The following is a 14,520-nucleotide window of genomic DNA, read 5'->3' as shown; positions in this document are numbered from 1 at the left end:
GATCCTTTTCCATTCAGAATGCATTAGGGCAAAACTAATCCATTTTGGACCGCTTGTGAGAACTCTGAACGGATCTTGCAAACAGCCAAAACGCCAGTGTGAAAGTAGCCTTACTCATTTTGGGCTAAAAATCTTTTTTTTAACTGGTCTTTATTAAAAATATCGAGCCGTTCTGTCACAAAGCGTTAACTGTTTTTCTAGCTGTGTGAATAGTACTTTTTTACTAAAAAGGTCATAAACATCTATTTGGGCAACATTCTTATCAGTATGATAAGGATTGAGCTATAATGAGCGTTTATAAGGTCAGAGATCAGGAGCCCCTCAGTTTAGCTGCCTGACAGAGTGGAAATTCAGATCCTGCTACTAGTATCTCACCCCTGTACAGAGAAAAGGTCTCCAAATGTTTAATAAAGACCAAATAAAAAAAATGATTTTAGCTCAAAATGAGTGCAATGTAATATTAAAAAAAATTGCCCCCCAAAGGTGTACATAGTCTTTCAGGCTGGGGCTACAGGGTTGCTATATGAACTTTTATTATTTTTAAGGAGAGAAAAAAATGAGATATTGGGAGATAGATGGAAATGATGCTTTACACTTTTTTTTCCTTTTCAGATTGTTATGTTGAAGAATGACATTTACCACTGTAAAGCATCAGGAGTTTTTCTGCGTCTGGCAGCAGGAGGTCTCATAGCTGACAACAACATCCATTCCAACACAGAAGCAGGAGTAGACATCCGCAAAGGAGCAAATCCTATTATACTGGTATGTGAAACTACATATACATGTGTTTTGTGGGCAGTAATTGAGCCCTAATACTCTATACGTGACCATTTCTCTAAGGTGACTGCACCTGCAGTAAGATAGGAGTCAAGAAGAATTACATATAGTAATTAGTTTATCAAGTCCCCCCCCCCCCCGAAGTTTTTCTACATAGTCCTCTCATCCATCAACTGCACATGGAACTGAGGCTGTTGTGCAGAAAAGTCTGTGAAGGAGGCCCAATATCTCACTAGCAAGACCGTGAGATGTAGGAGACCCAGCAGGTAGACCCCTGCTGATTAGGAAATTATACAATATGACATTACCGCTAATGTCAGTTCAACCCCTTTAACTGTTCTTTCGAGAGCGTATCTGGAACATATTATTTGTTGAAAAATGAAGAAAGTGCACATATAGTGCCATATCACACACTCACTGACTGGGGTAATGTTTTTGTGTATGCTTCACTTTGGTAGCAGTGGAACCCCACCGATCACTAGGATGAAGTACCGTGCAGCGTGGCCTGCTTCTTAGCCTCATGGCTTGAAGATTTCTATATTTCTGAGCTATGTGCACATTGCCAGCCAGTGGAAGTGTAATTGGGATGCTGTATATGGAAATCAGTATTGGTATTCATTGTTCCTATATATCAGCTTAAGCTCCATGAGCTACAGCACATATTATAGAGACATGTCAGAAGAGAAATAAGAGTGGACTTTCACTTTAAGACTTTAAAGGCTCATGTATAATACATCATGTAGAGCTTGATGGTGAATAATTCATTGTGAGCCATAAAGAAGTGACTGTTTAGCGTTACTTTTGACGTATTGATTTTAAAAGGTGCTGAAAAAAATATATACAGTATAATATATATATATATGTGTGTGTGTGTGTACATATACAGTATATATAGCTATATACAGTGTCTTGCAAAAGTATCCCCCCCCCTTGATTTTTTTCGTATTTTGTTAAATTACAGCCTTAAAGGGATTCTGTCACCAGGTTTCACCCCCTCCAGTTAAAAATATGGTTATGTTCAGGGAGCTTTAACCATTCCTAATGTGGTCTTATAAATGTAATCTGTAGGCTCATTTTGCTAAAAATACGCTATTACTAACCTGTCATTCATGAAAATAAGGTGCCCAAGGGGATGTAAATAGCTCCAAGCTGCCGCTCGCACCTGCCGCCATTCGCGCCCAGCTCCCTCCCCCCTCCTCCTGCTGTAAGATTGCTGTGACGCCTCCTGCTCTCTCCCTCTCGCCCTCCCTCCTCCTCCTGCTGTAAGATTGCTGTGACGCCTCCCGCTCTCCCTCCCTCCCCCCTCCTCCTGCTGTAACATTGCGATGTTACAGCAGGAGGAGGGGGGAGGGAGGGAGAGCGGGAGGCGTCACAGCAATCTTACAGCAGGAGGAGGGGGGAGGGAGAGAGAGCAGGAGGCGTCACAGAAGATTATAAGGGGGCGCTGGGCACGAACGGCGGCGGGTGTGGGCGGCAGCTTGGAGCCATTTACATCCCCTTGGGCACCTTATTTTTATGAATGACAGGTTAGTAATAGCGTATTTTTAGCAAAATGAGCCTACAGATTACATTTATAAGACCACATTAGGAATGGTTAAAGCTCCCTGAACATAACCATATTTTTATCTGGAGGGGGTGAAACCTGGTGACAGAATCCCTTTAAGTTCAATGTTTTGTTAATCTGAATTGTATGTGATGGATCAGAACACAATAGTCTAAGTTGGTGAAGTGAAATGAGAAAAATATATAAATAAAACTATTGTTTAGAAATAGATAACAGAAAATTGGCAGGTGCGTATGTATTCACCCGCTTTGTTTGGAAGCCCATAAAATGCTCTGGTGCAACCAATTACCTTCAGTAGTCACATAATTAGTGAAATGATGTCCACCTGTGTGCAATCTAAGTGTCACATGATCTGTCATTACATATACACACCCCTTTTGAAAGTCCCCAGAGGCTGCAACACCTAAGCAAGAGGCATCACTAACCAAACACTGCCATGAAGACCAAGGAACTCTCCAAACAAGTAAGGGACAATTTTGTTGAGAAGTCAGGGTTAGATTATATAAAAAATATCCAAATCTTTGATGATCCCCAGGAGCACCATCAAATCTATCATAACCAAATGGAGAAAACATGGCACAACAGCAAACCTGCCAAGAGACGGCCGCCCACCAAAACTCACGGACCGGGCAAGGAGGGCATTAATCCGAGAGGCAGCACAGAGACCTAAGGTAACCCTGGAGGAGCTGCACAGTTCCACAGCAGAGACTGGAATATCTGTACATAGGACGACAATAAGCCGTACGCTCCATAGAGTTGGGCTTTATGGCAGAGTGGCCAGAAGAAAGCCATTACTTTCAGCTAAAAACAATAAGGCATGTTGTGAGTTTGTGAAAAGGCAAGTGGGAGACTCCCAAAATGTATGGAGGAAGGTACTCTAGTCTGATGAGACTAAAATTGAACTTTTTGGCCATCAAAGAAAACGCTGTGTCTGGCGCAAACCCAACACATCACATCACCCAAAGAACACCATCCCCACAGTGAAACATGGTGGCGGCAGCATCATGCTGGGGGGATGGGACTGGGAAACTGGTCAAAGTTGAGGGAGAGATGGATGGTGCTAAATACAGGGATATTCTTGAGCAAAACCTATACCACTCTGTGTGTGATTTGAGGCTAGGGCGGAGGTTCAACTTCTAGCAGGACAATGACCCCAAACGCTGTGCTAAAGCAACACTTGAGTGGTTTATGGGGAAACATGTAAATGTGTTGGAATGGCCTAGTCAAAGCCCAGATCTCAATCCAATAGAAAATCTGTGGTCAGACGTAAAGATTGCTGTTCACAAGCGCAAACTATCCAACTTGAAGGAGCTGGAGCAGTTTTGCAAGGAGTAATGGGCAGTGGTAAGATGTGATAAGCTTATCCAAACCGACTTGAAGCTGTGATTGCCACAAAAGGTGGCTCTACAAAGTATTGACTTTAGGGGGGTGAATAGTTATGCACATAGACTTTTTCTGTTATTTTGTCCTATATGTTGTTTGCTTCACAATAAATAAAAGCAAACATCTTCAAAGTTGTGGGCATGTTCTGTAAATTAAATTATGCAAATTCTCAAACAATCGATGTTAATTCCCGGTTGTGAGGCAACAAAATACGAAAAAAGTCAAGGGGGGTGAATACTTTTGCAAGGCACTGTATATAAAAAGTCGAGTCACATTATTATGACCAACAGCAAATATACAGAGTAATCGCCGTGTGCAGCACAACGGGCTGGTAGTGACTCTGTAAGGCCCTGGTAGGTTGTCATAGGTGTCTGGTATCTGACTGCAGTGCATCCCACAGCTGCTGAAGGGTGCGTGGAGGAGGATAAATAGAGCGAACACAATAATTGAGGTGGTGCCACAGATGCTGAATTGGTTCAAGACTGGGGAATTAGGGGGCCAGGGTAGTACCTGATTGCCTTGGTCATGCTCTACCAACAACTGTTGGACATTTCTAGCCACGTGTCATGTTGCATTGTTTTGCTAAAAGATACTATTCGCACCAGATGAGTGGGCCCAGAGGATGCCACAAAAACATTCCCCAGATCATAACATTGCCACCACCAGCTTGTGTTCTTCCGCCAATGGTTGTGGGGTATTTATTCTCTGATGTTTCTCGCCTGGCACGCCATTGTCCATTCGTTCGATGAAGCAGAAAACACGACTCTTTGGTCCAATTCCGATACTGTTGTGAAAACAAAAGCCTTTTCTGTCGATGCAACTTCGTTAGCTGAGGTGTAGTGACGATCTGTCAGCGTTAGAGCCCCATGCACTGTAGGCTTCACTGAACTGTTGCTGTAGACACACTTTTGGTAGCCCCCTGGGGAGCTGCTCCACTGTAGGAAGTTGGTCCACCCTCTCCCACCTTTTGTAGCTGACGTTCGCTTCTCACATCAGTGGCACGCGGTGCTCCGCAGTTTCCACGTCTCTTATTCACAATGGTAACCAAATAATATATGAAAAACCGCAGCACCAATCTTGTGTTTATTAACACAGAAAAAGATAGCAAAGTTTCGACATTAGTCTTTTTCAAGCGTCTTCACGTTGACAAGTTATTCACAATGGTGCCATTTCTCCACTCACAATACACTTTCACCATAGCAGCACGCGAACAGTCCACAAACGGCGTAATTTCAGAAATACTGCCACCCCTGGCCTTAAAGCTAATAATCATCCCATTTTACAACTCTGATAAATCACCCCTTTTACTCATGACAGTAATGAGGGATATGTGTGCAGACAGCCTATCGCACACCTTATATACCCATAAAGCCAGCTCACCACACGTGACTTCCTTCATGAGCTATACTCCAACATTGCCAACGCCGAATGTGGAATTATATACATAACAAAAAAGTGTGAAACAACTGAAAATATGTCATATTCTAGGTTCTTCAAAGTAGCCACCTTTTGCTTTGATTACTGCTTTGCACACTCTTGGCATTCTCTTGATGAGCTTCAAGAGGTAGTCACCTGAAATGGTTTTCACTTCACAGGTGTGCCCTGTCAGGTTTAATAAGTGGGATTTCTTACCATCAGTTATGTTGTGGAGAAGTCAGGTGGATACAGACAGCTGATAGTCCTACTGAATAGACTGTTAGAATTTGTATTATGGCAAGAAAAAAGCAGCTAAGTAAAGAAAAACGAGTGGCCATCGTTACTTTAAGAAATGAAGGTCAGTCCAAAAAATTTGGAAAACTTTGAAAGTGTCCCCAAGTGCAGTCACAAAAACCATCAAGCGCTACAAAGAAACTGGCTCACATGCGGACCGCCCCAGGAAAGGAAGACCAAGAGTCACCTCTGCTGCGGAGGATAAGTTCATCCGAGTCACCAGCCTCAGAAATCGCAGGTTAACAGCAGCTCAGATTCGAGACCAGGTCAATGCCACACAGAGTTCTAGCAGCAGACACATCTCTAGAACAACTGTTAAGAGGAGACTGTGTGAATCAGGCCTTCATGGTAGAAGATCTGCTAGGAAACCACTACTAAGGACAGGCAACAAGCAGAAGAGACTTGTTTGGGCTAAAGAACACAAGGAATGGACATTAGACCAGTGGAAATCTGTGCTTTGGTCTGATGAGTCCAAATTTGAGATCTTTGGTTCCAACCACCGTGTCTTCGTGCGACGCAGAAAAGGTGAACGGATGGACTCTACATGCCTGGTTCCCACCGTGAAGCATGGAGAAGGAGGTGTGATGGTGTGGGGGTGCTTTGCTGGTGACACTGTTGGGGATTTATTCAAAATTGAAGGCATACTGAACCAGCATGGCTACCGCAGCATCTTGCAGCGGCATGCTATTCCATCCGGTTTGCGTTTAGTTGGACCATCATTTATTTTTCAACAGGACAATGACCCCAAACACACCTGCAGGCTGTGTAAGGGCTATTTGACCATGAAGGAGAGTGATGGGGTGCTGCGCCAGATGACCTGGCCTCCACAGTCACCGGACCTGAACCCAATCGAGATGGTTTAGGGTGAGCTGGACCGCAGAGTGAAGGCAAAAGGGCCAACAATTGCTAAGCATCTCTGGGAACTCCTTCAAGACTGTTGGAAGACCATTTCAGGTGACTACCTCTTGAAGCTCATCAAGAGAATGCCAAGAGTGTGCAAAGCAGTAATCAAAGCAAAAGGTGGCTACTTTGAAGAACCTAGAATATGACATATATTTTCAGTTGTTTCACACTTTTTTGTTAGGTATATAATTCCATATGTGTTAATTCATAGTTTTGATGCCTTCAGTGTGAATCTACAATTTTCATAGTCATGAAAATTAAGAAAACTCTTTGAATGAGAAGGTGTGTCCAAACTTTTGGTCTGTGCTGTATGTGTGTATGTATGTATGTATGTATGTATGTATATACAGACGTGGACAAAATTGTTGGTACCCTTTGGTCAATGAAAGAAAAAGTCACAATGGTCACAGAAATAACTTTAATCTGACAAAAGTAATAATAAATTAAAATTCTATAAATGTTAACCAATGAAAGTCAGACATTGTTTTTCAACCATGCTTCAACAGAATTATGTAAAAAAATAAACTCATGAAACAGGCATGGACAAAAATGATGGTACCCCTAGAAAACACAGAACATAATGTGACCAAAGGGACATGTTAATTCAAGGTGTGTCCACTAATTAGCATCACAGGTGTCTACAACCTTGTAATCAGCCATTGGGCCTATATATATGGCTCCAGGTAATCACTGTGTTGTTTGGTGATATGGTGTGTACCACACTCGACATGGACCAGAGGAAGCAAAGGAAAGAGCTGTCTCAAGAGATCAGAAAGAAAATTATAGACAAGCATGTTAAAGGTAAAGGCTATAAGACCATCTCCAAGCAACTAGATGTTCCTGTGAGTACAGTTGCACATATTATTCATAAGTTTAAGATCCATGGGACTGTAGCCAACCTCCCTGGACGTGGCCGCAGGAGGAAAATTGATGACAAATCTAAGAGACGGATAATCCGAATGGTAACAAAAGAGCCTAGAAAGACTTCTAAAGAGATTCAAGGTGAACTTCATGCTCAAGGAACATCAGTGTCAGATCGCACCATCCGTCGTTGTTTGAGCCAAAGTGGACTACATGGGAGACGACCAAGGAGGACACCATTGTTGAAAACGAATCATAAAAAAGCAAGACTGGAATATGCCAAACTACATGTTGACAAGCCACAAAGCTTCTGGGAGAATGTCCTGTGGACAGATGAGACAAAAATCGAAGTTTTTGCCAAGGCACATCAGCTGTATGTTCACAGACGAAAAAATGAAGCATATCAAGAAAAGAACACTGTCCCTACTGTGAAACATGGAGGAGGCTCTGTTATGTTCTGGGGCTGCTTTGCTGCGTCTGGCACAGGGTGTCTTGAATCTGTGCAGGGTACAATGAAATCTCAAGACTATCAAGGAATTCTAGAGAGAAATGTACTAGCCAGTGTCAGAAAGCTTGGTCTCAGTCGCAGGTCATGGGTCTTGCAACAGGACAATGACCCAAAACACACCGCTAAAAACACCCAAGAATGGCTAAGAGGAAAAAATTGGACTATTCTAAAGTGGCCTTCTATGAGCCCTGACCTCAATCCTATTGAGCATCTTTGGAAGGAGCTGAAACATGCAGTCTGGAAAAGGCACCCTTCAAACCGGACACAACTGGAGCAGTTTGCTCATGAGGAGTGGGCCAAAATACCTGCTGAGAGGTGCAGATGTCTCATTGACAGTTACAGGAAGCGTTTGATTGCAGTGATTGCCTCAAAAGGTTGCGCAACAAAATATTAAGTTAGGGGTACCATCATTTTTGTCCATGCCTGTTTCATGAGTTTATTTTTTTACATAATTCTGTTGAAGCATGGTTGAAAAACAATGTCTGACTTTCATTGGTTAACATTTATAGAATTTTAATTTATTATTACTTTTGTCAGATTAAAGTTATTTCTGTGACCATTGTGACTTTTTCTTTCATTGACCAAAGGGTACCAACAATTTTGTCCACGTCTGTATATATATAATATATATATATGCGTAGCTAAAAGCTCATGGGCCCTGGTGCAAGAGTTCAGCTTGGGCCCCCGTCCCTCAGTGCTTGTTGGCAAGGGGCAGGGGAGCACATAGCTTTCCTGCTGCTAGAGGCAAACATTGAAAGGGCACCCCCTCATGCCAAATTCTTAACCTAACCCCAGAGGTGTAAATTGACCAGTATGCACTTTCTGTAATGCCAGTGTCTTATGTGGCACAAGGGTCTTTGGGCCCCCTCAGGCTCCTGGGCCCGGTAGCGACTGCTACCTCTGCACCCTCTATAGCTACGCCCTTGTGTGTGTGTATATAAGTGTTCCAGTTCTCTTGAAGCCTCTAACAGTTTGTCTTCCCTAGATTCCTCTTTATTCTTCGTTTTTCAAAACCTTTTTCTGCTCTCCCATATACTGTGACTGGTGGTGTTTGACATGTAAGAATCATTTTGTGTTGATTACCTTTACAGTGGTGCAGTTATACAGAGCTGAAAATGAGGAGTACCTATTGTAGGTACGTGTATGCATACAGGAAACTGATTATTTGTAATGTTAGGGCCAGTTCACACTGGATTTTTTTGGCACCGATTTTAGAGTGTTTCTGCCTCAAAATCGGCTCCAAAAAACACCTAAAAAAAACATCCATTCATTTCAATAGAAAGCAGCACCTGTTTTGTTTTTTGTTTTTTACACTTGGGGAAAAAAAGAAGCATACCCTACTTTGGGGCAGAATCTGTGCTGAATTTACCATTGAAATGAATAGGAAGCTGGAAAAAAAACAAAAAACAGCTCCATGTAAGTCCAGTCGTTTTTTTTGTGTATTTTCCACTCGTTTTTTGTTGCAGACCTGCTTTAAAAACCTCAAGCTAAAAATTCAGCTTTGTATTGAACACCCATTGGTTAAAAAAAGGTAAATGTTTTTTTCGCACTGATTTTTTTATTTTTTTTGTCGTGTTTTTTAACTGGCCCTAAATGTAACAAAAATATCCAGGGTATGGCTGAAAAGAAGAGGCTGTAGAAGGTTTCAAGGGTACAGTGTATTTTCTGGCAGGTGGTGAAATCTTTACATTGTTCGCTATTGATGTTTTGTGTTTTTTCTACCTTCTTTTCCCTGTGAATATAATGGCACTGGCAGTGTAACAGGATACACAGTGGCCTCCGCTCTGGCATTGTTGTCCTGGGCAACGGGAAAGGCAGCATCCGCAGCAATCAGATCTATGGGAATAAAGAAGCTGGCATTTATATACTGTACAATGGGAACCCTGTGGTGAGGTATGTTATTAAGGTCTCATTGTGGTCTTTCTGTTTCTTTTGACTGTATGTAGTGGATGATGAGAATGTTATTTGCACAAGCAGCAGCTCTGTGGAAGCTGAAGAAGAAACAGCTACTGGGGTTTCCCTTGTGATTAGCGTTAATCTTGTTTGTTCATTAATATGTGGAGCAATAACAGTTATTTATAGTGAAGTGATATCATCCTGCATGGGGGAAAAAAACATGCTTACAAAAATATCCTTACAGCCATCTTCCTATCACAGCTCAGGGGGCGTGTTTATTTTGCAGCTGTCTTCCCATCACAGCTCAGGGGGCGTGTTTATTCTGCTGCAGCTATCCTCCTATCACAGCTCAGGGGCCGTGTTTATTCTGCTGCAGCTATCCTACTATCACAGCTCAGGGGGCGTGTTTATTCTGCTGCAGCTATCCTTCTATCACAGCTCAGGTGGCGTGTTTATTCTGCTGCAGCTATCCTCCTATCACAGCTCAGGGGCCGTGTTTATTCTGCTGCAGCTATCCTACTATCACAGCTCAGGGGGCGTGTTTATTCTGCTGCAGCTATCCTTCTATCACAGCTCAGGTGGCGTGTTTATTCTGCTGCAGCTATCCTCCTATCACAGCTCAGGGGCCGTGTTTATTCTGCTGCAGCTATCCTACTATCACAGCTCAGGGGGCGTGTTTATTCTGCTGCAGCTATCCTTCTATCACAGCTCAGGTGGCGTGTTTATTCTGCTGCAGCTATCCTTCTATCACAGCTCAGGTGGCGTGTTTATTCTGCTGCAGCTATCTTCCTATCACAGCTCAGGGGGCGTGTATTTTCTACTGCAGCTATCCTACTATCACAGCTCAGGGGGCGTGTTTATTCTGCTGCAGCTATCCTTCTATCACAGCTCAGGTGGCGTGTTTATTCTGCTGCAGCTATCTTCCTATCACAGCTCAGGGGGCGTGTATTTTCTACTGCAGCTATCCTACTATCACAGCTCAGGGGGCGTGTTTATTCTGCTGCAGCTATCCTTCTATCACAGCTCAGGTGGCGTGTTTATTCTGCTGCAGCTATCTTCCTATCACAGCTCAGGTGGCGTGTTTATTCTGCTGCAGCTATCCTACTATCACAGCTCAGGGGGCGTGTATTTTCTACTGCAGCTATCCTACTATCACAGCTCAGGGGGCGTGTTTATTCTGCTGCAGCTATCCTTCTATCACAGCTCAGGTGGCGTGTTTATTCTGCTGCAGCTATCTTCCTATCACAGCTCAGGGGGCGTGTTTATTCTGCTGCAGCTATCCTACTATCACAGCTCAGGGGGCGTGTATTTTCTACTGCAGCTATCCTACTATCACAGCTCAGGGGGCGTGTTTATTCTGCTGCAGCTATCCTTCTATCACAGCTCAGGGGGCGTGTTTATTCTGCTGCAGCTATCCTTCTATCACAGCTCAGGTGGCGTGTTTATTCTGCTGCAGCTATCTTCCTATCACAGCTCAGGGGGCGTGTATTTTCTACTGCAGCTCTCTCCCTGTAACTGTGTTACAGCTTCTAACAGTAGATACAGCTGGTTGCCGTTGAAGGATGGAAATGAGCATGTCCATCCACTTCATTGATGTTACTGAGGTGGACAGAGAAATAGGGGAAAAATAAACAGCAGGTGGCACTAAACAGATTTATTTTATTGAATAACTCTGACTATACCAAATTTTTGAAAAGTATTCAGATCCAGGTGCTGGTTTGAAAATAAACAATATTTTCATGGGACACCCCCTTTAGAATAGAGCATGAGGATAACTAGTGATCACCATATGTTGTGCAAATTGGTCAAACTGGACACTAGCCATTTTTGAGCAGGAAACAAGAAAAACATGTGGTAATGTAAGATGAAAGGATGGTGTGCCACTGACTCTTTTTCTATGAAGTTGTCCATTCAGTCAGCATTGTTTTAATGGGTAGAACTGTCCCTCATTTTTTCAATGGGTCTTTATTACTAAATATGGAGTCATTTTCTCCGGGCAGCTTTGAGTTTCTCTAGTAGCAGGATCTGAATTTTCTCTGTGCTCCATCAGCCAGCTTAGGTGCTCCTTATCTCTGACCTTCTAAAACACTTATTATAGCGCATTATAACTGTTGTAATTCCTACACCGTTCACTTGATTTGGATGTAAATACCCTCAAATTAAAGCTGACACAGTCTGCAGTTAAAGCACATCTTGTTCGTCTCATTTCAAATCTATTGTGGTGGTGTATAGAGCCAAAAATGTTAGAATTGTGTCGATGTCCCTATATATGGAACTGACTGTATATATTGAGGCTGCTATTGTGATCAGAGTTGAAGAAGCCCACTCTGGTGCAGAAACAGGGCTGCTGAGAAGACTCCACACTGCCATTGTGTTACGTGCTAAAATTCTTTAGGTTAGTACTGACTTCATTGGGCACTGCCATCAGAATTTCTTCATTTAGTTCTATAAGTGGTTGAGGCCACACCGAGCATTTGATGTATTTGATCTGTAACCGAAACGAAAGCGCTATACCTATTAACCACCTCCGGACCGCCTAACGCAGATTCGCGTTCCGAAGGTGGCAGCTCTGCGCAGAGTCACGCATATATGCGTCATCTCGCGAGAGCCGTGATTTCCTGTGAACGCGCGCACACAGGCGCGCGCGTTCACAGGATTGGAAGGTAAGCGAGTGGATCTCCAGCCTGCCAGCGGCGATCGCTCGCTGTCAGGCTGGAGATGTGATTTTTTTAACCCCTAACAGGTATATTAGATGCTGTTTTGATAACAGCGTCTAATATACCTGCTACCTGGTCCTCTGGTGGTCCCTTTTGTTTGGATCGACCACCAGAGGACACAGGCAGCTCAGTAAAGTACCAGAAAACACCACTACACTACACCCCCCCCCCCTGTCACTTATTAACCCCTGATCACCCATGATCACCCCATATAGACTCCCTGATCACCCCCCTGTCATTGATCACCCCCCTGTAAGGCTCCATTCAGACGTCCGTATGATTTTTACGGATCCACTGATACATGGATCGGATCCGCAAAACACATACGGACGTCTGAATGGAGCCTTACAGGTGGGTGATCAATGACAAGGGGGTGATCACGCATATAGACTTCCTGATCACTTCCCTGTCATTGATCACCCCCCTGTCATTGATCACCCCCTGTAAGGCTCCATTCAGACGTCCGTATGATTTTTACGGATCCACTGATACATGGATCGGATCCGCAAAACACATACGGACGTCTGAATGGAGCCTTACAGGTGGGTGATCAATGACAAGGGGGTGATCACGCATATAGACTTCCTGATCACTTCCCTGTCATTGATCACCCCCCTGTCATTGATCACCCCCCGGTAAGGCGCTATTAAGACGTCCGTCTGAGTTGTACGGATCCACTGATACATGGATCGGATCCGCAAAACACATACGGACGTCTGAATGGAGCCTTACAGGGGGGTGATCAATGACAGGGGGGTGATCACCCATATAGACTCCCTGATCACCCCCCTGTCATTGATCACCCCCCTGTAAGGCTCCATTCAGACGTCCGTATGCGTTTTGCGGATCCAATCCATGTATCCGTGGATCCGTAAAAATCATACGGACGTCTGAATGGAGACTTACAGGGGGGTGATCAATGACAGGGGGGTGATCAGGAAGTCTATATGGGTGATCACCCCCTTGTCATTGATCACCCACCTGTAAGGCTCCATTCAGACGTCCGTATGTGTTTTGCGGATCCGATCCATGTATCAGTGGATCCGTAAAAATCATACGGACGTCTGAATGGAGCCTTACAGGGGGGTGATCAATGACGGGGGGTGATCAATGACAGGGAAGTGATCAGGAAGTCTATATGCGTGATCACCCCCTTGTCATTGATCACCCACCTGTAAGGCTCCATTCAGACGTCCGTATGTGTTTTGCGGATCCGATCCATGTATCAGTGGATCCGTAAAAATCATACGGACGTCTGAATGGAGCCTTACAGGGGGGTGATCAATGACAGGGGGGTGATCACCCCATATAGACTCCCTGATCACCCCCCTGTCATTGATCACCCCCTGTAAGGCTCCATTCAGACATTTTTTTCAGACTTCTTCTCACGCTTTAGGGCCCCTAAAATGCCAGGGCAGTATAAATACCCCACATGTGACCCCATTTCGGAAAGAAGACACCCCAAGGTATTCCGTGAGGGGCATATTGAGTCCATGAAAGATTGAAATTTTTGTCCCAAGTTAGCGGAAAGGGAGACTTTGTGAGAAAATACCAAAAAAAAATCAATTTCCGCTAACTTGTGCCAAAAAAAAAAAATTCTAGGAACTCGCCATGCCCCTCACGGAATACCTTGGGGTGTCTTCTTTCCAAAATGGGGTCACATGTGGGGTATTTATACTGCCCTGGCTTTTTAGGGGCCCGAAAGCGTGAGAAGAAGTCTGGGATCCAAATGTCTAAAAATGCCCTCCTAAAAGGAATTTGGGCAATATCTTGGTCAAATGCCAACTTTGTATAAAAAAATGGGAAAAGTTGTCTTTTGCCAAGATATTTCTCTCACCCAGCATGGGTATATGTAAAATGACACCCCAAAACACATTCCCCAACTTCTCCTGAGTACGGCGATACCAGATGTGTGACACTTTTTTGCAGCCTAGGTGGGCAAAGGGGCACACATTCCAAAGAGCACCTTTCGGATTTCACCGGTCATTTTTTACAGATTTTGATTGCAAAGTACTTCTCACACATTTGGGCCCCTAGAATGCCAGGGCAGTATAACTACGCCACAAGTGACCCCATTTTAAAAAGAAGACACCCCAAGGTATTCCGTGAGGGGCATGGCGAGTTCCTAGAATTTTTTATTTTTTGTCACAAGTTAGCGGAAAATGATGATTTTTATTTATTTATTTATTTTCCTTACAAAG

General features: G+C 43.8%; 1 protein-coding gene across 1 annotated transcript in view; it reads left to right on the top strand.

The window, feature by feature from the left end:
• FBXO10 (F-box protein 10) overlaps positions 1-14,520 on the top strand; it is a 74,468-nt gene that overhangs the window by 8,540 nt on the left and 51,408 nt on the right. The window contains exons 4-5 of the mRNA XM_044285845.1: positions 613-762; positions 9,463-9,599. Coding sequence (XP_044141780.1) covers positions 613-762; positions 9,463-9,599 — 287 coding nt within the window. The remainder of the gene's footprint in view (positions 1-612; positions 763-9,462; positions 9,600-14,520) is intronic.

The sequence above is a fragment of the Bufo gargarizans genome, chromosome 1 (genome assembly GCF_014858855.1).
Source record: "Bufo gargarizans isolate SCDJY-AF-19 chromosome 1, ASM1485885v1, whole genome shotgun sequence".
Classification (NCBI taxonomy): Eukaryota; Metazoa; Chordata; class Amphibia; order Anura; family Bufonidae; genus Bufo; species Bufo gargarizans.
This window is presented reverse-complemented; position numbering and strand designations above follow the sequence as displayed.